Genomic DNA, 26,478 nt, shown 5'->3' with positions numbered 1-26,478 from the left:
CAGGCCACTCTTGAAGTCATGTAATACTGCTGGGTTTCCCACAATTTTAACAATGGAAGTAAAACTAAGACAGATAGATTTATGCATCCCATTAGTAATAATGACAAAGTTCAAGACTAATTTCATCACCATGTAGGCTGTTAACAGTTTTTTAAACATTAGAAAAATCTTGGCAGGAACTCACTGAGCTTACTGATGTTATTAATACTTTAACCAACACATCTCATATTACATTTCACTTGAGGTACAAATTTTGCTCAATTATCAAACTCAACATTCCTACTCACAATTTGCCATCCTTGAAAGAGCGAACAAGAATATTGTCTTTTTTCACCGCAATATCATCACTACAATCTGGACAAACCACCTGCAAAGATATTACAATTGCAAAGTTTAGAGAGAAAAAGCTAAAACAAGAGAGTAACAGTAAATAGCAGTGCTTCTCTAAAAGCTTTTGTGCTCATTTCTCATTGGCAACCCTGAGACGAGAGCAAGTGAGATCCCCCAAAACACAGGAGCAACGACCTCCTGAAATTACTGAATGCACGAGGTCATGCTTGCTCCTACAGGGAAACCGATGGCTGCTGCCAGAAACATAAGAACAGCATTCTGACAAAATGTCAGTCTGTCATGCCTCTACAGCTTATTCTCCTCCTCATCCTAAAAGGACAGAAGTTTCTCCAAGTGCTGCCACCTGACTTAGAGACTTCTTCTGAAAACTTCTGGAAATGGCAAAGAGGTGATCATACACAGTGTCAAAACCAAAAGCTAACAGGATTTATGAAATGCAATTTTATAAGAGAAGACTTACAAGTAATCTGCATGGGAGAGAAGAGCACCTCAAGTGCAAGTATTATGATAGGTTCTTAAACTCAAGAAGTAGACTAATCAAGTCTAGCATTGAGACAACATATTATTTGTTGCAATTTTAAAAGCTATTTCAGTTTTGCTAAATCAGGATACAAGTCACTAATCAAAAAGCATCAAGAATTTAATAAAAAATTATATAAATAAATGTATATATTCAATTGCCAGAAAGTGACACAGAAAAGCAACCCCTCTCCATCACTCATCTGATATCTCATAATGTGCATTGTTCCCTGAAAGTCAGGAAAATTCTGGCTGCTACAAAATCTCAAGCAGCAGCAAATGACTGTAGCCCTAAGCTATCCCAGGTAAATGCCTCTTCTCTCGTATCCCAACTTTTGCCTTTCAGTCCTAATTTTCCACCAAATACAAAGATACTAAATGGCAAAAGTTGAGTTTTTCCCCGCACCTTACATAGGTCACCACCTATGCAGCATTTTAGGAGCTAAAGTCAAAAGTTCCAAGTGATTTGGAAATAGACTTACATATCACAAAGCACAGGCTAAATATGGTCCTCAAGACAAATAAAATTCAACAGACCAAGTTCCAAAATTCAATGTATTCTACAAAAAAATTACTTTAGGAAATGACAACTTTCTAACTGAAATTATGCTTGAGATACAGCTTGCAATATCAGGGTAAAAGACAATGATTATCATCCTCTATTTAAAACTGACAAGTGCAAACTCCTAGCTCCTTTAAGATGGAGAAAAGCTCTTCAGGCTTTAGCAACTGCTTTTCTAGAAGCATCAAGATTTTAGTAGTCAGAAATCCATTCAGAGGTTGGAAAACACCTTACACCATAACCCCATCTAGTGCCTTTACATCAAGCAACATCACCACAATTTTGCCTGAATCAAGTTCTCAATTTCCTTGCAAAACAAACTCCACTGGAGTCAGAGGATGAAAGAGATGATCCTGTGTAAACTCAATTTTCTGAAAATGCTGCAGGCACATTTCCTCATTGCACCTTTCAAAAGCCTTTAAGTACACATTAAAACTAGACAACGCTATGAGGCTTTGAATAAGACTGAATCACACTCTTTGACATAAGGAACAACTGTCAGACCCTTTTACAATTCTAGTAAGTTACTGTACTCCCCCCTTCCCCACAGAACTTACAAAAACAAGTGAACAAAAACCCCACCAACCCAGACATGCATGCAGAATTAGAACAATGCAGTCAATCACTGAGTCCTTAGAGTAATTTTAACCAAATTTAGATTTCTACAGCTCTAAATTTGTAAGTGATAATCTATTTGGTTATAGAAGTGATCTCCAAAGTACTTGGTTTCCACTGCTAATCTTAATTGTTACCTGCTGTAAAGGTTTAGACTAATCCCTGAACTTGTTTTCACCTAATAAACTTGCACAATGTCCTCTGTGCTTATACACAAAGTATCTGTACATAATATCATTAATAAGAAATAATGCTGAGATACATATTCTTCCGCATATTAAACCTGAATTTTCATTACGTTATTCATGAAATTACCATAATACAAAGTTAATGCAAAATTTATCAGTAATAAGATAAGATTACTTTGTTGATACAGTAGAGTAGATAACCTGCTTAAAAGGTAAAAAAATCAAGAGGCATAGCTATTGGAAAGGGTATTATAACAAAAAAAACCAAGCCAAATGAAAAAAGGCAGCTATTTGAGGTATAAATCTACCCTTTGGCACAGCTTTTCTGGTTAAATGCAGTATGATGTTTGTTTGCAGAGCTATAAACCTGATTACTAAAGCAAGAGTTAATCTAGGATAAGCTATTTCAGAGTTAACAAGCTTCACCCTCAAACTTTATCCCCCTACTGCTTTTCATTTGTTGCAGGAAGCTTTCCATGAAGAAGAAGCTATTCCAATCTTCAAAAGAAATCCAAAGAAACAATTGTGTATCTTTAGTATATCTTTGGAGCAGAAGCAACAATGCAGCTCCTCTTTAGGGTCTGAGCAGCACCACAGGAGCCACAGGCAAGCCCAACCCCTCCCAGAGAGCAGGCCATGGAAACTGGTGCCTGGCACGGCAGAAAGGCAAACCCAGCAGTGTGACACCAAACTGCTCAAGCCACTTTCACTGCACACTTCTCTGAGTGAACTGTGAGGCCTGCAATACTGCACCCTCCTGATGACAGCTTTCAGCAAAGAAACATCTCAATGTTTCTTGTTCATCACCGAAAACTTCTCTTGAAGCTATCTCCTGCAAACATGGTACATCCTTGCTGTACATTCTGCCCTCTCCCTTGTACAAAATACTTCAGTGACTCTTTCTCTTCCACAAACTTCACCAAAAGAATTCCTGCTGGAAAGCTGCTGGATTGCATTACAAGACACAGCAGGTGACAAGCAGAAAGCTGCAATTGAGAGCTATTGCACATACTAAGAGGAGTTAAATGCTACTGTGCAGCATGGTTTCAAAAGCAGATCACAAGTCTCCCTGAAATTAGATAAATGTTAAGCTTTCATTGCCAGGGAGGAATTAATCAAATATTAAAAAAAAAATAAAAATTTAAAAGCATGGTTCTAGAATGTACCACATACAGAAATATATTCATTTTCAAATCAATAAGTGAGCCTACATGCAATCACTAGACTAGCTGTGGTATTTTTTTAGAAGTTGATTTCTTAAAAAGTGTCTTTAAGCCAGAATAAAGGAAGAGAAAAATACTGGTACTAAAGGCTACAATGTAATTTTAAAGTAAATTTATTGTCAATATTTCACTACCTACTGTAATGACCAAGAAAAACACATTTGATTTTATTATCCAGCATGATTATATTGAATGTTGAAAAATCATGTCTATGTAATCGCTAAACTTCCCCTCTCTCTGTACTTTATATTTCCTTCCTTGATAAAACTCAGTTATTTGGAAAATTGATATACAATAGCCTAGGAAAAAAGCCCTGAAATTCAAGTCCAATAGTGATCACTGAACACACTGCTGAGCTAGAATTAGGTCAACAAGCTCTGGCTGTTTGGAAAAACTAAGGCCATGTTAGCAATCTCTTTTTTTAAACAAACATGTCTAGATATATTTCCTTTGACTGTTATTGTACAGTCCAACTTGAAAAAAACACATTCTAAACTTCGAACAAAAACCACCAAAATGAAGAAACCCCATACCTCTCTCAGTGCCTAGAAAAAGATAAAAGCTGTACAAAATTATAATAAAGATGAAACTCTTACCAAAGCTGGAAACCACAGAGCCTTCTTTTTATCCACACTGAAGCAGTCCACACACACAACTTTTCCTAGTAACTCATCACTTTGTTTCCTATCATCTTCATCTTCATCGCTGGAAGAGGATGAAGATTCTTCTTCAGGACTAAACAACAGAAAGAGACTTAAAACTCAACTATTCAAAACTTGCTTATTGTAATTACAGGAGATCCAAAGCATATTATCAAAGAGACACAAATAACAGCGACTTGAATTGTCTGTTAGGTGTTTTGGCACAAAAATGAATATTTACAATATAGTATAGTAACAATTCAAACATTACAACCTCAGAAATGCACATTTACTAGTCATACATGTAAAACCCAAACAAAACACCACCATGCACCCACAAGGAGGAAGACAAATGCACTGTCAGGGTACTCAAAGTGAAACCATTCTACCCTACAAAAACACTGTCCAAAAATACTGTTGTAGTTTTGGACCAATGTTAAGCTAAACTGTTTTGGTTTTCCCTCTTAATCTCTCTATGCTTTTACTTTAACAACCACACAGAATGCAAAGCTATTTTGAGAGAGGACAAATCTCTGAAGAAGAAACATCAGATACAAAGATAAACAGCAAAGAGGAAGTCTGTTTATCCTTAAAGAGCTCTTTAAAGATGTGCAGTGAACCATTTCTATGACTTTCAACTTCACATTGAATGAAGTGTTGGAATGTAAGTGGATGGGCCAAGATGCAAATGCATTTCCATTTAAAAGGGTTCTGGCTCATTGTTTTGACTGTTCAAGCACAAAGTTGCACCTGGTTTTAACCATATGAGAAGTCTAAATACACAAACTAGTCCAACTAAAATTACTTGCAACCAAAAAAAAAAAAGAAAACCCTCTCTTGATGCTCTCTATATATCCTTTTTTAATAGTCACTTCTAAGGTTAATCCTCAGAAAATATACAGCATCTTCAATGAGCACCACCACCATTACTTCAAAAGCTATCTTCCATTTGTCACATAACTGCTTTTGAGTACAAAATTCAGTAGTAACAAAAAACTCAGTTACCATTTGTGTAACAGAAGGTAACTGATGTACAGTTTAAGGAGAATTTCTTTTTCCCCATCTTGAATTTATCTTCTTTCCAGTTATGATAATTGTTTTGGTTTAGCATTGTTTTATTTTTTCCCTCAAAATGCCTTTTTTTTAAAGTAATGGCTTCTTTTAAAATGTATTAAATCCTTTCAGGCTGCTTTCTGGGGCTCAAGACTCTCTTGTAGGAAGAAAAAAACCACAAAGACTAAAAGAGAAAGCCAGAACTATTTTGGAGAGACTTCTTCCTAACTCAAATTGCACAGATACTGGTGTAAGTGTCTTTAAACTCAGTTAACTCAGTTTTAACAACAAGATAAAAGATAAGTGTGATGCTTCTGACATAATAATATCCTGTACAGCCCTGTACAATATCCTGTACGGTCACAGATATCAAGGATGCTACAATGACATTCTCTGTGGTAATACCAGTTTTTTTCAGCTTTTTCCTTCACTATCTCACAAATTAATAACTCAACAATTTTCTGAGTAAATATATAGCTCCTCTACATATACAGGGCAACATTTATTTCAAGCTACTAGAAAGTGTAAAACCCCAAGCATGAAAACCACTACACCTAAAAGCTTTAAGCAAAAAAGCAAAAGAAAAAAACCCCACATAAACCCACATATACACACAAAAACCTCACAACCCGCTCAAAAACGATAAAGAATAAGCACTGGACTATGTAACACTGCTTTATCAAGACCACAGCTACCAAGAATTTCGGCACCTAAAAATTCTTGAACTTTGTTTTTTAATCAGTAAGCTTTGTTGCAAACTACACTAGAAGCAGTGAGAAAAAAACTGATGCACAGGAAGTTCCACCTGGATATGAGGAAGAACTTCTTGATTGTGCAGGTGACTGCACGCTGGAATAGACTGTCCTGAGAGGTTGTGGAATCTCCTTCACTGGAGATGCTCAAGAACAATCTGGACTCAATCCTGTGCCAGGTGCTCTAGGATGGCCCTGCCTGAGTAGGGAGGTTGGACCAGATGCCCCACTGTGGTCCCTTCCAATCTGAGCCATTCTGTGACTCAGCAATACTGTTCATCTATTTCTAAAAGCCCTTCAGAGACTGAGAAACCAAAGGTCTACAGGAGAATTCTGGGACCTTCCACAAAGACTTCCTATCAGCTGGACAAGAACTGCACTGTAATTATTTCGTTTGAGTCCAACATATTTACAACACTACAGAGATGTTTGTCAATACAATTCACTGTCACATTTCCATTTGGGATGCCACCTTCTTTTTTCTTTTTTTTTTTTCACAAGAAAAAGCTGTTGCCTATACCTGGTGCTACTTTAAATATTGATTACACAAAGACTTGGAATGCTTGTATGCAACAAGAGACAAGAACCCGAGTTTCAAACTGAGTGCTAAACAACATTTTTCATCCAGCCTCCTGCTTTTATATAAGAGAAGCCTGAACATACAAATAATAAAACTCGACACACACGGAAAGCTTCAGAATTGATTACACACAGCACAGATATCAAAATATTTAACTTACATATGATTGGATCTCCTTCCCCTGTTTGTTTTCTTTCCTATAACAGGAGTCCCAAAGTGTTCAGGATTGGTGAGTGGAAGCTGATCTAATGTCTGTCGAAATGAAAAAACACATATGCATATACATAAGAAAAAGCAGGCATAAGTTATTCTCTAAACCACCTGCTTCACTGAAGCAATTTTTGTCAACAGAGACTTTCTCATTATGAAAGAAATACAGAAGTACATCATATATGTCACATTTAGATTTTCTAAAAGGAATATGTTTTGTTTTGCAGGTTTTTTTCAACACTTCTCTGCACCTCTGAATAATTAACTTTTGTCAAACACACACAAACAATTCTTCCCAGAATTCCTGCCTTTGGACCATCAAAACACAGAGAAATATGTATCAGGCATTCTGCTCACCTGGCATATTCCATCTCTACCAAATTAATTTTCTGCCTATCCTATAATTAGACTAAATACTGAATCATCTACTAAAAAATGCTTGCTGCTGCTCAACAGCAGCAAACATGACAACTTACTTTAATTTTTTGTTAGTAATTCATACTTTGATATGTGAGAGAGATTCTAAAACAATTTTAACAAGGCTGTTATATTGATAATTGGGAGGGTGCTTATTGATGCTTTATCAGCCTCAAAACAAAAAGAGAGGGAGAGAAAGAACTTTCCCTCTTCAGGAAGAATCCTTTAACAAAGGGAATTCATGGACATGCAGTATCTTCTCTCCTTAAGCCTGCTGTTACTGTTTAAATGATAACCCTTCCTGATTTGAAGGCAGCTGCTACACAATAATTTTTTGCACAGCCACTTTTTATTGTTCTTTGAAAGAAGGCAGAAGGCCTTCCAAATTAAATTTAGTCCTCTGACTTCAACTTCTTTGTCATGTATGAATTTTACAACGTGTAGCACCGACAAGCACCTCAGAAGTATTCTGTCTCAGACAGAATTGACTGAGGGACAATAAAACTGGCATTTTAGAATCTAAAAATAAATGTATGACTACTTCTGAGTGTGGTGGACATCCTAAAAGATTCTACACCACACACTTGGGAAGCAGTATCAGAACAAGACAACTGTGGGGCACTGGCCTAATTACAAAAGAAATTTGAGATGTAATTTTCCCTGCTGTGTAGCTGTGCAATCACAAGGTAATTATAAGAAATGTACAACATGTTTCATTCAGAGCTGGTGACAGTGAATTGCAAATCAGTGACTTCTGGCAAAACATCAAAAGCTTAGATGAAAAAAAAGATTATAAAAATAAGAAGTACCAGTCATCTGAATGTAAGGTTACTTCGAATGTGACAAATTCTGAATTACTCTCATTCAGCCAAACAGGTCACAAAATTTTCAACCCATGCACTCTAAGGTAATACTCCTGAAACCATACAAAAATACTATTTACAGAACAGAAGAAATCTTATCTTCAGTTGTGCTGATCATTAATAACAAAGAATTAGCTGAAGGAATACCACAGTCCTTAAACTATAGCATTTCCATAGGAAACTAGATTTAGGCATCTAATTAGGCTCCCACCTTTTAACACGTTTAATCCTGATTTAGGATTCTAGAAGAAACCTGAATCTTCACAAGAATGCAGTATGCAAACAACAAACTCAGCTGACTGCAGTAACAGCACACTCATGTAGAACAAAAAAAAAACATCTTCAGCAGCTGTCCAGTAAACAAACATGTTTACATAAATCTGCCCATGCGTCCAGATTGTCTTACATAATATGAAGGAAGAACTCTCACTCTGAAATTCCAATTATTTGGAATGGACTACAAATGTTTGCATACTTTAATGTGTAAATCACCTCTAAGACATGAGACAGCTTCAAAATACTGGTAGCTGTTGTCAAATAAACAAGTAACAGCTACTTATTATAACTGGCCATTTGAAAGAAATGCTTTTATGTTTCATTAAGTGTTACAAATTGGGTTTGACCATCAAAAATGCAGCAGAACCTTATTATGCAGAAACATCTACATTAGTTTTTTGTGTTATAAATTATATTACTTTTCATGTTATAAGTATACTGTGATTTTTTTCATCACTAATACAGGTAATTTTTTCTATACAATGCAAAGTAGTTGCATGGTGTTTGTGCAATCTACAAATTATCAATAATACAAAAATGAAAAAGACAAAATGCTGATTTTGTTTCTTAACTTACATAGCTTGGTGGAAACTAACTGTATTTCTTCTTTTTAAAAAAGAATAAGTCAGACCCTGTGGACCGCACTTTGCATAATCCCCACTTTTAGTAGCATGGATACACATAACATACTAAAAACTGAGGTAATAAAAGTATCACTTTTAAAATTTTCTATATAAAAAGCTGCAATATAAAAACTCTTCAATTACCTCACTCTCAGCAAAATGTCTTTCTCCTTTTAAACACAGGGAAGAGCGTCTCAGGGTCTTCTCATCACCATCATCAAATACTGCCACCAGACAAGAAGTGAGGAAAGAAAACATTTCTTTTTAACTCATGACAGTAATAAGCAATGCATGTACATGTCAGAAAGAATGAGATATATATTCCTGTAGTCAACCCATGGAACAAACCTATGCCCAGATAATGCTGCAGGCCCAATAAAGCATTTCACAGACTGACCAAATGCATAAGCTGCTCTCTCACCATAACTACTTTACACTTGCATACCTTGAGTAATCAGTAGCTGAGCAGACAATTCTTGGTGTCATGAAATGAAATTCAACACACTAGAATTCAAAACCTATTTTTTCTAACATTAACTATTTTTAAAGAATTTAATTACACAACTCCTGTGATATTCAAGTGGAAGCTCTGCTTACCATGGAGAAACATAATTGGATATTTATAGAAAAAGCTGCAATTTAACATTGTATGGAAGTTCAACATCTTTCTCTACTGACTTCACGCAACTTAGCTACAGAACAACAGCGATACCACCCTAAGAAAATGACAATAGTCAAAGTGCTGACAATCATCAAACCCAGCTCTACTGACAGAACTGTTTAGCTCCCAATTTCTAGACTTTTTGCTATCTCTGCTAGCACTAGGTCAACTGGAAACAAGCTCATAATGCAGTTCATTCAGCTACATCCTTTAAAATCCTGAAATGCACTGCACACATTTAAGGTGGGGTCTTCAGAACCTGATGAACTGGTCATATAAAAAGTAAGCTTTTGTCAAGTCTGCTGCAGGTACTTAGAAGATGGAAACCTGATGCCAGATTTAACTCTTAGGTTTTGCTTGCACCGTTCAGTGAGACAAGACTTTATCTCTTCTCCCCTCTTGAGCAATGATAACAATTATACTTTTGCCCCCACACAGCAGTGAACTCAAAGACATTTGTGGGCACAGAAACAATGCCAAAATAACATTAAAATATTTCATTTAAAAAAAAGTTTCAGCAACTTCTTAACAAGTCTTTTTCATTTAATTAATTCATTTAAACATCCTCTTCTCTCCATCAACAGATCAAAGTTACAGCACAATGGCTGCTGACCAGCAAGATTAAAGAGATTAATTTAATTTCATGCTTTCCAATGGAGGGGGCTCTGTTCTTCAACGTTTACTAATTCAAATGAAAATATACAAAAAGCAACAAGGTACATCAAAATTCTTGACTAATATTTACTTGATATTAAAGAACCTTTTATTTAATTCTGTGAGTTTTTCATCCCTGTATAGAATTGAGTACTTTTGATGAAGAAACTTTCCCTTGTAACTACAATTCCCCAGCTTGGACTACAGTAATTGTTGAACACAGTTCAATTGTGACACAGTATCAGTAAGAGATGCACCTCCCTCACTTCAGCATTTGTTGAAAAGTATCAACGGCAAGAACTGCACACAAACCGCTTAGATTCGGAACTGCACCTCAAATGGTCAGCGCATAATTAAGCCCCCCTTTGGTTAAGTGAAGTAGAAGTCAGCAGGTTCCTAATCCACTTTGTGTTAATTAACAAAACAGTCTCCTTACATAACGAGAGATTAAAAAAAAAATCTATCCACTTCAGGAGATAAGCTGACTACAGCAGAGGTAAACCTATTCTGAGCTAGGCAGGTAGCCACATAACGTGTCCCATGTGGTAATCTGCTTGTGGCCTCTTCCCTGCCAGAGGGAATCCTAATCTTGTTCCATAACATGAATACTTTCAGAGGAAAAGCTTGACCTCCCTCAAAGACTTATGTGGCCAGCATGACACATATGGCTTAATGACTGTGACATTCTGATCTACTGGAACATCCTGAAAACAATCTACTGAGCAGGCATCAGGAGTGCAATGTATTTAAAATCACATATTCTGAAACTGCACAAGAAAAGCTGGGGGAGAAAAGATACAACTTAATGCAACCAAAATCACTTCAAATTCTAATGACAAGAAAATGTAGAAGGAGGTAAGTAAGACTACTTTTGAACATGCATAGTTCTGCATTTTCAGTAAAGCAAATAATCCTGTCATTTTCTTTTCCCCCCTCATAGTAAACACAGACTTTAAGAGACATTTATATGAATGACAAAACAGTATCTAGTTACCAGGACTTTAACACCTTGAGTTCTTTGAAGATTTTTCACAGGGCATACAAAACTAAGGACACTTATGTATGTATGTATGTTTGTGCCTTTATATATATGCCTTATAAATTTACAAGTCTTATGCATATATATATACATACATATATATACACAGAGCGTTATACTTATTTTAAAAGACTATACTAGTTGCATTTTTATAAAAATTTAAATTTAGTTCTTGCTGTTCTTTGGTAGGAAAGCAGTAGCACAAAAAAAAAAAAAAACAAAACATGTAAGCAAATTGATGTACAATTTCTATTCAGACAACACCTTAATACAAGACACACAGGGACATTCAAAGCAACTTTGCCCATTCTTCAGTGTTAAAAGAGGTCTCAAGCAGCCCTCACAGCATTATTCCTCTCCAGATACTGCTGCAATGGCACATCTGGTCTTATGACACTTTTGGAAAGGTACTACTTCAGATGGATTTATGCCTTCACAAAGTTTTTCACCAAATCATAGTGATTTTATTCACAAAATCATTAACAGTGCAAATAATTAGATGCTTCTCAGCAAGTGCTAGGACAACATTAGGTAACTGCTAGTTAAGATGAGTGCCAATTCTGGGACCTGGTAAATGGCAACTACATCCTACAGCAGGACTTTCACTCAGATCTGCAGTCATCACTGTCAGTAAAGGCAATTCTCGTCTCATTCCAGTCACCCTCCTGACAAAGATTATTCTAATCATCCACAGCTAGAGTCAGTTCTCCATCCAAGTGCACTACACTGCCAGCAGCTGTGCTGCTTTTACCAATTCTGCAAGGTCAACATGCTTTTGTCTGCTTTTATCTACAAAACACAAGAGTTGAGACTGAAACCCATACTTCTTCCTATTTCCCAAATTCGGGATTTTTGACAGACATCTCCTTTGACTGCAACTCTGTGACATCTGCCTTCAAAATTTAATATGCACAGCTTCCTATCTTATTCTTCTTGTTCAACTGCTAACCTCACCCTTTCTCAGAAACATAAACAGAGACATACAACACAGCTCTAACACCATCTATACCATTTTCTTCTTAAAAGCTCTCGTATCTGATCCCCTTCTGTATTAATTACCAAAACACTATCTATAATCTTTGTACATTATGTTTCATCCCATCCTAACCCAGTCTCACCTTACTAATAGATTCTACTTCTCCAACAGAAAAAGACATATTTTCTTCAACACTTATCTATAAGGTCTTATCTAAATTTACAGCTCTATTCACTTCTGAAAGGACTATGACTAGGGAAAATAAAGTCTTTCTCTAGTTTCTCAGCATCACGTCATTAGCAATAACCAATACCTCAAAAGAACTAAGTCTCACTAAAGTCCTTTCAAGTTCTAGTCTTCAACTTCCCATATCTACCCAGGAGAGTAGTTTTTCAAAAATCAATACATTTCCTGTATGTAAATTTAAAAAACCCTCCACCTTCTACTGGCTATACAGTATGTGGTATATTACCAAACATCTGAAATATCACATTATAATAAGCCACGTGTATTTTAACAGCAGCTGTTGTAAGGGCTAAGTCTGGGGGTGGGGAAAATTAGGTGTTGCAGCTTGTGTTTTAAAAGCACTTCTTTGCCCTTTTTTTTAAGGACCTGTGACAGCATATTTTGCTTCAGAACATTTAACAAGTGTATTTAATATCTAAGGAGCAATCACCAATTATAGAGCAATTCACTACATCTTTATTTGGTGTCCCAGTTTCAGATCATAAAGGGCACAGTTTCTTATAAAAACCCAAAATAAGAAGTTTATCTTTAAAGGTTTTTCATGGAAACTCCAAATACCTAAGTATCTCCAAAAAATCTCTCTCACCATGCTTAGGACATGCCCAGGTCACAGGCTTATTTTTAAGTCAGGAGTTTTAGTCAAATACATAAATCTTTCTCTTACCTACAGTATACCAACTTGCATCTGTTAATTTGTTGATAACTGCTTCCTGGTATGTTCCATCTGGATTCTTCACTTCCACAACAGTTCCTACCTAAAATAGAGAACTCACTTAGCACTGGAGAGTTTCTAACACAGGCAATGAAATCAACATTTTTGTGTCAGCAAACAGAGATAATTTCTAGCCTATTCCATGTCAAATATAAAATGTTTTTCCAGTTTCACTTGAATATACTTGTATCCCTCAAACTTCTTTTTTCATTCCTTTAAAATAAGCCAACTAACTGAGCTGATTATTTCCTGCCAGCAGGTGGGGAACAAGAACCAATTTGAGTGATGTCATTCTCTTGTATAAGAGCTTTCCCATCAAATCCTCCTGCCGAGTTCTCCAAAGGAATGGTGACTAAAAATCAGTGCCAGCCATACTTCATAGCTTTAAGGCAAAAAGAACAAAGAGGCTTTTGCCAGCCTGTGCTGCATCCCCTTTAACTACAAAGAAAAAATCTAACATAAAGAGTATACTACCTCTAACTTTGTAGCATCACCTTTTATGCTTTGTGATCCTATCTAGCCTGTGTAATAAGTTGAACCTTCTTCTCTCACCCCATACCGTATATGCACATTTATGTCAAATACTGAAAAGGAAAATGTTTTTCAAAGCATTAGCAAGATATAAACCAAATTTATTACCTTTAAAGGACCCTTAATGTGGTCATCTTGCACTTCCACTGTTGAAGAATCATGCCTAAAGGTTACCTAAAAAATATAATTCAACTGACAATCACTTGATATAATTGAGCAGCATATAAGCGTATACATACATAAGCACATACAAACGTCAACAGCCCTTCTCTTACTCTCATTTTACAGTTAATCACCATAATCACCCCACTTGCTGAAAGCTGTCTAATTCATATATTACAGAAATATGAGGGGCTAATTCCTTATTTATCAGATCTCCTAAAATATTTTTCTCTTTCACAAGAGAATCATTATCTCTAAAGGAAATAACAGTCAAGAATATAACAAAATTGTCTAATGGTCAAAATTATCTCTGGAGCTCTCTTAAGTTATCTGAATGTCTCTAGTACAACAGCAAGAAAGGAGAAAGTTTCAAGACTTCTGAGTACAACTTTAAAGAAACACTTATATTTCAATGCTTTGAAATCAAACAGTTTTAGCACTTTTATCTTTTGCTGATAAAAGTGCATTTTTCACCTCATGGTTGAAAAGACTCACCAAAGTACAGGACACTGCTGCTGACTAAACAAAATTAACAACTCAAACAGGATTTCAGTTAATCTCAGTCTAACCTACACACAGAGTTAATTGGAAGAAAATGTAAAACCAGCTAACTTTTCCGTCCTTCAAAACTGGAGTTAGTAAATCCTGTAAACATATTAAATTATTTCCCCCTGACATTCCCATAAAGATACAAAGGCTGTTGTCTTTAATCCTACATACTCTGTCCTCAGGAAAAAAAAAAAAAAAAGGTCTGGAAATTCAAATGTATGATTAAGTTATCTGTACAAGGTGACACAGACATTCACCTTTTGTTTCATTCACAATTAACTTGGTTACACTGAAAGTCATAGGATTAATTACATCTGAAGTTTTATTTCCACTCCGGTTTTAAAATTGCAGGAAACTGAGAAAATTCTAGAATTACATGAGCTCCAGCTGTGTAACACTAGCTCTCAACTACAGCAATCCTATATCAAAAGTCTGGACTTGTTTCACAAGTGTACCCAGGAGCACGTTCACACTGCTGTTGAGGGTTTCACTGCAGCACACAAGAACAGCAAAATTTCCTTCAGAACCACACTGCTCTCTAACATCAACTCTCCTTCACAGCCTACTCAGAGAGGAGATTTTAAGGAGTTTTGCCAAGAACAGCACCTACAACCAGGGCTAAGGACAATCTATCTTGACTAATTGGAAAACAAATGCACTAAAATGCTACACTGCCCCTTCCAGGTGTTACTTCAATGAAATAGTCATCAATCCTTCTTGTAGTCAGAACTACAGCAACACATACAGTTGTGAGAGTGTGTTCCTTTTAGACCAGCACATCTCACTTGCTGATGGCAAATATTTTGTCCATGACACAGAAAAAATCATATCTTGTAACCAAAAGACAGACAGAAGATTCAGGCTAGGAATTAACTGAGCAAGGACTACTCTTCTGAACTTCTTCCTGACAGATACAGGTATTTAATTCTCTCTTCGCAGGAATTCATCTAGAAAGCCAAACTCGGTTAAGATGCAAAATAATCTGAAACCAAGGGTCACTAGTGGCTCGTGCAAAATACCCAGTAAACCAGTTCTGATTAAAAGACATCTGGTTTTATTTACTTTCTGTAATTATCTTAAGTGTATTTTGCAGCAAAAAGGAACTCTATCCACAACAGGAGTCAGCCACAATGTACTCTATGAAAGGTAAACAAAGCAAATTGCTATTGTGTATTCCAGAATGGTTTGTCTTTTTAAAGATGTCTTGGGGCTTTGACTCTTTTGGGGGAGAGTTTTGACACCAACAGTTTTTGCTTCTTGAGATATTCATATGTACTCAAAAAATACTGGTTATTAACATAAATATTCAAACTCCAAAACCAGTGTGACACTATTGGCCTTTCTTGAAGAAAAGCGATGTCAGTAGGTACTAGTTGTGGGTTTTAATTCTCACAATAGTTAGCGATATGGAAACTTTCTGTCTCAGGCAAAAGATTAAGACATTCAGCACATCATCAACTTGGTTAGACTCAGCTAGAATTTCTTTTTTCTGCACTATCCCTAGTAAGTCCTATTACAGCAGAAGCTTTACTTATTTCTGTTTAATAAAGACCTACACAGAAAACAGTTTCTTCTGAAACTTCTGTGCAGGGTGCCCAAGTGCAAGTGGAGGTGGATGATTTTGCTAATTGTTTTAGGAGATGCTGCCAAAATAAACTGGCTTAAATAAATCTCTAAATAAACCTATAATAAATCTGATAAAGTAGACACTCCTGTAACACCCAGAGTCTTGCCCTTGAGTCAAATTTGTACTGCTTTCAACACTTTTGAAAAGTCCAGGCAAATCTGAAGTTCTGCTTTCCATGAGCAAGTGTGCAATGCTCTTATATGTTACTGCAGAATTCTGTACTGTGTACAGAATTTGCCAAAGACTACTAAACTGCCAAATGCAGTCCCTATTGATACTGACATTATAAGTACATAGTACATCCATTAAACTGAATTAAGTTTTTAAATTATGCTGTAATGGGAAAGTTGGCATGAAGGTATCTCCTCAAAATATTCTAGGAAGCAGAATTCAACAGAAGAAAGCACATAAAAGGAGACATAATTAAATATATTTTACTTATCTGAAGATTACAATACTCCATATTGAAAGAATTTTGTTGCAATTCTACTTTCTCAGTAGAACATCTGGTTATAAACTTAAATTACTGCTTTACACTAAAATTGACTTTCCTTCTGCTGTAGTAGTTCTAGAAGACTAAGGCATAAAACATAAACTGGGGCCAAAAGAAACCCATTCAGCAAGTAAAAATAATGCAGCAGATAAAGTACCAAAATTTCAGACAAAGCACACCTGCTAATGAGAATATTTGTTAGAGCTAATATTGGGGAAAGTATGCATGTGCCAGGAAGAGCTAAACAGATTTTCAGAGAAAATCAGAGGGCCACTGCTAAGTTTAGGAAATACACACTCTTGGTGGAGAAAAAACAATGTAAACAGATATTGTTACAGCACTTAAAAAAATCTCAACCACATTACTCTAGAAAGCAACAACAGTACTGGGGCCAAACTGCTCTAAGCAATACAGTAACAGTGACCACACACACACAAAACTGAATCCAGAGGGCTTTGTACAAAATCTCCACAAACAATTCACAGAAAAATTCAATTTCATGCCAAGATATTTCTGTATAATTTATACAGAAATATCTTGACATGGGATAATGTTGCAGAAAATCTTGCAGTGACGAAACTTCAAGCAGTAAACCCATAAGAAAATACTTAGCGCTGAATAATAAATAGCAAGTGGCCATCTACAGAGGTGGACTGAAAGTCCCCCAAAGAACTGAAATGAGTCAAGATTTCACTGATCCAGGCACAACAAAATTCCTGTACTTAAATACTGATGCTTAACAACTGAAATAGCAATACTTAATCACTTAAACCCAATGGTACTGTAAAGCATAGACCAGCTGATGCTATTAAGAGTTTTGAATAATGAAATGAAAAGACCACTGATTTGCTCTTCTGGCAGACTTAAGACTAAAATCTTCTTGTTGTATTTAACATTATTATCAAATAAGTGACAATAGACCTTCCCACTAGGGTTTATGGAAAGTGCCTGCACACTCCCTCAGACACACTATAGGCAAAAATCAGCCACAGCATGAGGGCAGAGTCAAATAATGTACACTAGTTTATAGTGTGCAATAGCCTTCAATAACAGGTTATTGCCACTCACATTTCACACATTTTTCACTTAAATTTACAGTAGATATAAGAAAAATATTCTGCCACTATAACTCCTGCAGAGCAACAATCTAACTTTTATTTTCTAGGTGCTTTTGATCCTTGCTCTGCAATGTTTCCATATGAGGTTAAGAGGCAAAGCAGAAAAATAGTACCTCCTCCCAGATCAGTTTTTAGGGCAACATTATCCCAACAGAAATATACAGCCATTTTGCAGGTTATTGCTCTCTTTATTTCTAGAAATGATACTTTAAATTTTCAAGGAATGTTAAAATGTGTATCTTGCAATCTCCTTGCAGAATTTTTAGTTGTCCTACATGTGGCTTATATTGATTCAGTCATTAACTAGTTATCATAAATCTTAGGTGAGATACCTGGCTTGCTAATCTGTAAGACTCAATGTGCCAAGTGGTTTTTGGAAGGCAGAAAGGTTTCAGCTTATTCCTGAAGCATTACCTAGCTGCCAAGGCTAAATGGCAATGACCTGTACTCCTCAAGTAAAAGATATCCTATTAAAGCCTACTTTGAGTAGTCTTAGCTATTTTCTGGCAATATTGTCCCATATACCATATATAAGTCTGCATTTGTCACATTTTAATCAATTACTTTAAGGTCAGCCTATGGCACTGAAGGTCAAAAACATGCAGATGATAAAGTAGTGACAGAAACAGAACATATTTACTTGTGTGGGAGTGGGGGAATCCCTCCCATCCCAACAATAAGCTTACTGTTATTTTCAAGACTATAATACCAGCTTCCAAGGACAGGATAGCCTCTTAGCTGTCCTGAGACTAAAAAGAAGTTTCACATTGCACCATTATGAACATTAATCACTTTTTTACCCCTCCTCAAAAAAGTGGTTGCAGGAAAACCACATACCTTGACTTTGACAAGCCTTTTTGCTGTCTTGATCTTGGCTTCACAGAAGGCTCCTCTATACTTTGCACTCACATCAGTGCCCACTGTGAGATAGGGAGGCTCATCAATTGCCTGGAACAGAAAGGAAAACAACTGCTTTTTAACACTGACCACTGGCAATACAGCCACCATAGTCTCACTAATTTCTGTGGACAAAGAATTTCCAAACAGCCCAATGAAACTTAAATTGACGGCCGTAGAAACAAAGAAAACAACACTAAACTAATACAATGTAAATCATTACAATCTTATAATATACAATCTCCTGATATAAAGTCATAAATACAATAAACTGATATCACAGTTATCTACAACAAGCACCACATAGGCTTCCAGCCTCTGCACCATCTGAAGACTTCGCAGGTGATGAATTCTACTGCAATGGTGAAGACCAACCAAGTTCTACTGTCTCCTCAATTGCCTCAAGACCTGATTAAGTCGCATGAAGATACCGATGTTTATTTCCCTCACATAATTAAGGTTCATTTTTCATTAGTAAATAGAACAACTCTGAGGAGATTTTGCCTTTTTTTTTTTTTAAATAAAGTAAATGATAAAGGTGATGCTCAACAGGAGAGTAGCCCACGGGCAAGGTAAGGAAGGAGACTGACAGAGACTAAACACAAAATGAAGGTTAAGGGTCCAGACAAAAGACAAGGTTTTGTGGCATGAAACACAGAACAGGTGACACCCAAACAGGGAAATGAGAAACAGAAGAGGTGGGAAATAAGGGAACATAGGTCAAATCAGTATACTGAGTGAGATCATGCAGGTACAGTTCCTTCAAAGGAAGTCCATCTTCTCTCACACAACCTCTCATAACATAACCTGGGTGAGGAGATTCCAGATAACTGAACCACTTATGAAGTATCACTTCATAGACTCTGGGTCAGAAGAGGGAAGGCAGAGGGTGACACACAAGAGGAGTGAGGCTTGTTTTCAAGAGCTGCAAGCCTCCATAGAGACCCAGACAAGAGCAAAGCAAAGAGATTTAAGCCCTTATCGAAGCCAAATTGTGTTTCTGTGCCCCTACAGATTCAAACACAGCTTACAAGGGGCATCTCTGGCACATACAGATTTTCTGTAGGGAAAATATAGAGATAAATCTTCACAGGCATCAGAGACTATTTGAGACTGAGGTGCTTGCACTCAGCATCAGATAATTCCTACTAGCTGCTCCCAGTTCTAATACATCAGAAGGCATGGAAGTATGTACTTGAATGCTTCAATGCTCCATTTTTCAGACATTTAAGCTCCACAAAACTTGAAATTGAGAAACATTAGATGCTACAGGGTTAACTCTTTACTAATGATGCTTTTTCCAGTGACTCTGTTCCAGTCTCTCTCTCTCACTGGCAGGCAATAGAATATATTTCTGAGTAGTACAAAATTGTTATCAATCTGCACTTTCTAAGATCAGCAGAAGCATGAATGCACTAATGAACCCTCCTCTCTCTCTCCCTGTGTGTGTGGTACGTGACTGCATGCAGAGTAGTAGGATATATTACATTGTGGCAGTATATCCATGAACACCTATCCTTTCCTAATCCAGGCTTAATACCAATAAAACTCCGCTGAGATTAACAAGGAATCTGTTAAGCATGTTGGGATTCTGAAATTCATTTCCCCCTTGCTTGCCCAACAGTAGGTGCCTTTGAGGCAAGCTGCTATGCTTTCCTCTTGCTGCACTTGGATGGGTGCTGAAAGAGGGTCTCAGGTGGTGATAAATTTGATTTTGGTCAGCACTTGCACTGAAGTGAACGAAGAAGTAGCTGTTTCCCACAGTATGAATCTGAGCAGAGGAAAGCAGCAATGTATTCTCCTGCAAAGACAGTAAAGCCCTGAAAGGGGAGCATCCCTCCTGCTCCACTGCACTCTGTATAGTGAAGAAACTCATTCACCACTACAGGGGTGATAGCATTTCATGCCAGTTCATCTTCCAAAGTTAAAAGGAATTGTAAAGTACTGAGTCTACTTTAACAAGAGCAACAGACCCCAGATGGGTCCACACAGATGCACACACTACTATAAACAAAACTTAAAGAGCTGGTTTGTCAGTGTAGATCTATACTTCCCTATACAGGCAAAAGAATTATCAGAAAGACCAATCCACAATGTCAAGATGAACTTACAGAAAAATACAGAATACTTTTTCTTCACTGCTACTGACACTAACTAAAACAAAAAAATAAATTTTGAGCACCAAGATAATCTGAAGCTCTGGTCTTTGAAAATTTATGGCAGAGAAACAGGCAAGTCAACAACCAAACTTTAGGCAGGACTTTAAATTCTCATCAAGATTGTAATTATCAGTATTGTGATTACTTTATCACTACTCTAATTTAACAACTTCTTCCAGAAAGAATATTCATTAAAAAAAAACAATATCTGTAAGAACTTCTCTTACTAACACACAAGTTAATTTCAATCACTAGCCTAAATCCTTTGAAATTACTCTTATTTCTTTCACTGAAATCAGTTAATATTTACTAGTCTAGAGAACTAAAGAATAGCAACATATGGACTATTTGTTTACCAATGTAGGTATGTTTACTAGACATACAGAATTACAGTGGGTTTTGAGAGAAAAATTATGAAATTAATTTCTTTAACTACCACTATAAATCATTATATATTCTAAAACAGTATCTGAAATCTTCAATGGATGCATACTGGATTTTTTCCTGCAATTTTATTATTCCATTGAAAGACGAATCACATGGGCTTTCTCCCCACCCAAATCACTTAACTGAAATTTCCAACATACTTCTCTCATTGTGACAGAGTAACAACTGAAAGTGGCAAGTTAAAATAATTAGCAAAATGTGATGCATCATAATGAATGCAAACTAAAAAATAAAAGTAATTATCAGAGTCTGGCATCAATTTAAGATAATTGACTTTGTCATACTCACCAACTCTGAGTCACCTGTTCTCAAGTAGGTTTTATTCAACTCCACCAACATCAAAGAGATTAAAAATTAGTATACAGCTATTTTTACCTTTCTGTTATGCCTTCCCTGCTTTGTGCTTACGTCATTTATTAGATGCCCTTATGCTCAGACTGAATGCATCTTTGTCTGTTTAATTTTGACATGTTTTATCAGGATTTGTTTTTATTCTTTTTAGAGCAGGTTTCCAGAAAATAAAAAAACAATCAGTATGCCAAAATACAGCTAGAATTTGACACTTCACTAACCCTGGAAAAGGTATTGCAAGCATACTGAAAATATTTTAACAAGAACAATTGCAGTGATATTTAAATGGAGATGGGGGAGGTCTATCCTGTAATACAAATAGTTCTGAGCTTCCTAAAATTCTTGAAGGCCTCTTAAAATAAAACTGTACTAGTTTAATTTGTTGCTGTTTCTCGGCCTTTATTTTACTTTAAAAGATAATGTGAATTGGCATTTACATTTCATATGCGAACATAATCATCTACAGTTTATAATCTGAAGATAAGAATCATCATTTCAGGAGCATATCAGTAAACTTCTGTCAACAATCAGTAAACTTCTTACAATCAGTTTACAATCAGTAAACTTCTGTCAACAGCAAAACTGAAACTATGCCCAGCACACGCCATCATTCATGTATAATGAGATCATGAACTTCTTTCATTGCGAGCAGCTTCAATGCACACCCCAGGATATCCTGTCAATGTTTCTGTGTCTCTAAATGTACTCTTTGGAAAATCTCAAGAGTTTGCACTGGAAGCAGGGAAGTGAAGCTGATGGCAGTATCTCGGTTTGTTCTTTTCCTTGTTTAACTACTGCCAGAAGACTGGCATTGAAGGTCTTCACGGAGACCGCTGGCCGAGGGTTCCCAGAGCAATCAGTATTTGTCTGCATGCAGGGCCGAGGCCAGGTTACCCAAGGGGTGACACCGGGCGCCGAGCGCACACGGGCACCAGGGCAGCGCTGCACGCCGCGGCCGCAGCCAGGCGGGGGCCACGGAGAGGCTGCTTGGGAAGAAATCGCGATGCGCCCTTCGCCAGCACCCGCTGCAGGGCTGCTGAGCGCAGCAGGCCGTTCGAGCAGCGCCCCGAGGAGCTGGGGACAGCCGGACCGGGGCTCCAGCTTCGGCAAGGCCGCCGGAGAAAGACGCTCCCGGGTGAGTTGCTCGGCTCGTAGCGGGGCCAGGCGGGCAGCAGCGATTCTCCGGGGAGCTGCCGCTTTAAGGGGAGGGGCCGGGCCCGGGAAGCTGCCAGAAGTTTCTGGCTGCCCGAGCCAGCCCCGAGCGCAGCCGCCCGCCCTCGCCCTCTCCCCGAAGGCGCCCACGGCTCCGGCAGATTAAGCGCGGATTGCCGTAAACTAAATTTGTCCCCTTAAGGCGATTGCCGGGTAAATCTGCACGCAGGGCTTCCCGGGAGCCTGGCGCCGCTGCAGCCGGGCACGGAGCAGCAGCAGCGCCGGCTCCCGGGATCCGGCCGGGAAAACGAGCGAGCGCTGCCCGCGGCCCTGCAGTGCAGCTCCTGCGGAGGGAGCGCCGCTGGAATGCGCCTGGCCTTGAGCAGCCTAAAGCAGCGGCCAAATCGCTGTAAAAAAAAAGTTCCGGCGCTGTCTTGGGTGAGCAAGAAGGGATAAAAAGAAAAGCATTTCCTGCAGTTTTGCACTTTCCATCAGGAAATCCAAACTAATGGACAACCGCCACGCTACTACTAGCACTTAATTTTGTTTTATTAATGGGAGTAGGATGAATAGAAGTTTCTCTGCTATCTCAATTCACAACTGCTGGGCGCGCAGAGGAGTTGCAGCACGGCTGCCGCAGCTGAAAAGCTGGTTTACCACTTAATAAGAAGCAGTCTCTAGGTGACCAGTCAGCAATTTCCACCAATTCAGTGGCGGAATTTTCTTTGGCAGGAAAAGCAGGCTGCTGGAAGGGTTCTGCTCCAGCCTTCGAGCTGATTATACCTGGAAGGATTGATAAATGGCTAGATGCCCACAGCATAAAACATCCTGCACATCTTCTGAATTTGGATATTTACATGGGTATAAATAGTTCTGGTCTTCCATGTATGAGGGAGAAAACACACAGACATCTCTCCCAGAAATACCCATGTGAAATACCCATTTTAGCACTGCAATCTAAAATGGTAGCATCATGCTTTAACATACATTTTAAAGCTGTAAAGAAGTTGGTTTTCCAGCATGTTTTTTACACACATATATTTTTCCATCTACGTGGGATGAAATCATCCTCACATCTCTTCTTTCAACTGTGCTGCATTACTATATTCAAATTGCTTTGTAGAGTCTGTCATGCCATGCAGCAGCTGATAAAATTGCTTTACATTGTGCTTTGCCCATAAGCACATCCACTACGGTGTATGTGTGAATGTATTATTTCTATCTCCTCATCTGTATTCTTCTGCACTGTGCACAGGATGTTCCAAGTAAACCACATGAAAACAAGATTAAGTATTCAATCTAGAAACGTAGCAGACGTGGTTACTAGGAAAGCCTGCAGGACTGCTTTTGGAGTAATATACAAAGAGAAAAACCTTCCCTCAGTCTTTCATGTATGTGAAGTCTGAAGAGCCAAGATTTTAGTTTGCATTAAACATTCAAGATTCAGCATTTATCTACTCTACAAGACTTGAGTCAAGAAACTATATTTTCAACAAGCAAAACCCATGTCAACTATCCCACAATGAATGAAAAGAAAGGGCTGGTTTTCAAAATTTAAGATTTGTTTAATTTCACTAACCAAGGTTCAGGGAAAGCTTGTTAAATACTCAAGACCCTCTCCTCCTGACCCTGCCCAGCATCCAAATTATTACTAACTTTCAAAAAGAAACATCACAAGGCTCAAAGTCTTATTTCTTTGCTCACCCACAGTAAGCATAAGGAGCAGTGGCATAACTTTTTTTCTACTGCCTATGGTATTTTGAAATTATTTTTCCAAGGCAAGTATTTTCTCGATGTTTTTCTGTAGTCCATAATTTAAGATGGAAACACAGTTTGCAAGCGGAATTGTTACACACATACTTGACTATTCCATCTACAGCCATCCCAGTCCCATAATTTAGTAGGAAAACCCACCAATAATACCGCACTACTTCAATCCAAAACCAAGCCAAATCTTAAAGTCTTCCAATGAAGAGCAAATATTTCACATAGCTGGAACCTTAAATTCCCTTTCCATCCTGCAGAATTAGTAGCTACCTCAAAGTCATTCAACAGGCTTTCAGAAGCTTCTGGGGCAATGAAGGTATGAAAAAACTCAGTTTTAAAAACTCAGTTTGTTTTTTTTTTTTTTAACAAGACTAAATTCAACATGTCCTGGACAAGTTCTGAAAAAAACATTTTCATGAACACAGGTGAAAAAAACAAAACATATAAGAAATGTCCTCCCCCAATACTAATGCATTTAACTTACAGATTATTACCTTACAGACTTTCAAACTGCAGTAAGTTCCAGCCAACAGCAGAGATCCACCTACACACTGCAGAATCAATCCTTTAATAAGCAAAATCACAGTGTAATTAGGAGTGCAAGATTTTGCTTACAGTTCAATCTGCTGTAGTTCAGATGATGTTCGACTTTATAGTAAGACATAGCAGACATCTTCAGGAAAAACTATTATTGTAACACTTCTAATATACTCAATTTTGCAGATAATATCTTTATAGTTGATTTCAAATACATTTCTCTTGTATTTTCAGAGCAGCAAAGCTAAGAAGCTTCTAAAGCCTTCCTACAAACCATATCACCAAGGCACACAATTCCTCAAAGGCAAATGAAGTATTCAAAACAAAGACTGAAGCCCAGAAAATAAAAAATTCCTTTAAAAAAAGGAAATCAATTGGCCCATCATCCACCTTCCAGAAATGAGAACACCACAACAGGAAGCAGGAGGAATTTTTCAGAAACTTGCAAACTACAAAACAGAATAAAAGGCAGTGATGTTTTCCACATGAAAAGGCTACTACATGAAAGTCCGAGAGCATGCTTTGAGCATATATTCTTCTGGCTGAAAAATCAGATTTTTACCTACTTTTTGGTTTTGTTACTGTTGTACATGTCATAGAAAGGCAGAACTATTAATGTATATATACATAAATTTATGAAGGAAAATGGTTTAATTTTATCCATATTTGCCCACAAATCAAAATTAAGGTAGGAAACATCCTGACCAAACCAAACATTTACAAGTTAAAGGAGGAGGGAGGGGAGTTCTTGTAACGAAACCTATTTCCAGTTTCAATTTAAAATCTACAGGAAGTTTCAAGTAACACCTCACCAATCTTGTAAGCAAACATTATACAGCACATAACTGTGGCAAAATATCATTGCTGTCTACCCCCTCAACCAAGCTGGAAATTACCAGAGCTTAGTACACTCATGTCTGGAAGCATTAGGCCAACTTCTGACACCTTTAGCCTTCCTTACAGGTGCAAAGCAGGTATTTTCTTTTATTTCAAATTATTCCATTTGATCAGTCCAGGGCCAAGCTTATTTAAAGTTCTTAAAGACTTGAATGGGTTCAAAAGCTGATTTTCCTCCCCAAATAAAAGTGAGCTGTGGAAAGGATTTACAGGTTCTAAGATCATGAAGGACCAAGAGACCCAAAACAAGAAATTCAATTCTTTTATTTATTATATCTCTATTAAATGCAGAATGGATTTACATTATTTTTACTTACCCATGTAAAGTTGAATTTTTATGGAACTAATTCCTTTTTTTGAACTATAAGTTGATTAATAAAATTATAAAAATATTTTAACTCTACTATAAAAATGAGAAGTAACAATTTAAAGATTTTAAAAGTTAGTCTATCTTAATCATTGCCAAAGAGCAGCTCAATTCTCCATCCAGAAATTTACTGAGTAGTGTAATTTCCAAACATCTAAACTGTAATTACCTCACTTCCTATTCAAAATGGCAAATCCAGAAAGGTGACTGCTTAAAAAAATTACAGCATTTGGGGTTTTTTCCCCCTACCATACTGAACAAAA

The 26,478-nt window shown here is 37.3% G+C and overlaps 1 protein-coding gene across 6 annotated transcripts in view; it reads right to left on the bottom strand.

Moving 5' to 3' along the window:
• Positions 1 to 26,478, bottom strand: part of ARID4B (AT-rich interaction domain 4B) — an 87,833-nt gene that overhangs the window by 38,957 nt on the left and 22,398 nt on the right. For 5 of the 6 annotated variants that reach the window (XM_064708497.1, XM_064708495.1, XM_064708500.1 and 2 more), the window contains exons 3-9: positions 18,479 to 18,589; positions 13,801 to 13,866; positions 13,114 to 13,204; positions 9,018 to 9,097; positions 6,645 to 6,736; positions 4,055 to 4,193; positions 288 to 367 (exon numbers count right to left, since the gene is read on the bottom strand). In XM_064708497.1, coding sequence (XP_064564567.1) covers positions 288 to 367; positions 4,055 to 4,193; positions 6,645 to 6,736; positions 9,018 to 9,097; positions 13,114 to 13,204; positions 13,801 to 13,866; positions 18,479 to 18,589 — 659 coding nt within the window. The remainder of the gene's footprint in view (positions 1 to 287; positions 368 to 4,054; positions 4,194 to 6,644; positions 6,737 to 9,017; positions 9,098 to 13,113; positions 13,205 to 13,800; positions 13,867 to 18,478; positions 18,590 to 26,478) is intronic. The other variant, XM_064708499.1, reaches the window with a different exon arrangement.

This window comes from Zonotrichia leucophrys, chromosome 3 (genome assembly GCF_028769735.1).
Source record: "Zonotrichia leucophrys gambelii isolate GWCS_2022_RI chromosome 3, RI_Zleu_2.0, whole genome shotgun sequence".
In the NCBI taxonomy this organism is placed as follows: Eukaryota; Metazoa; Chordata; class Aves; order Passeriformes; family Passerellidae; genus Zonotrichia; species Zonotrichia leucophrys.
Note: the sequence above shows the minus strand (reverse complement) of the source record. Positions and strands in the feature narration are given on the sequence as shown.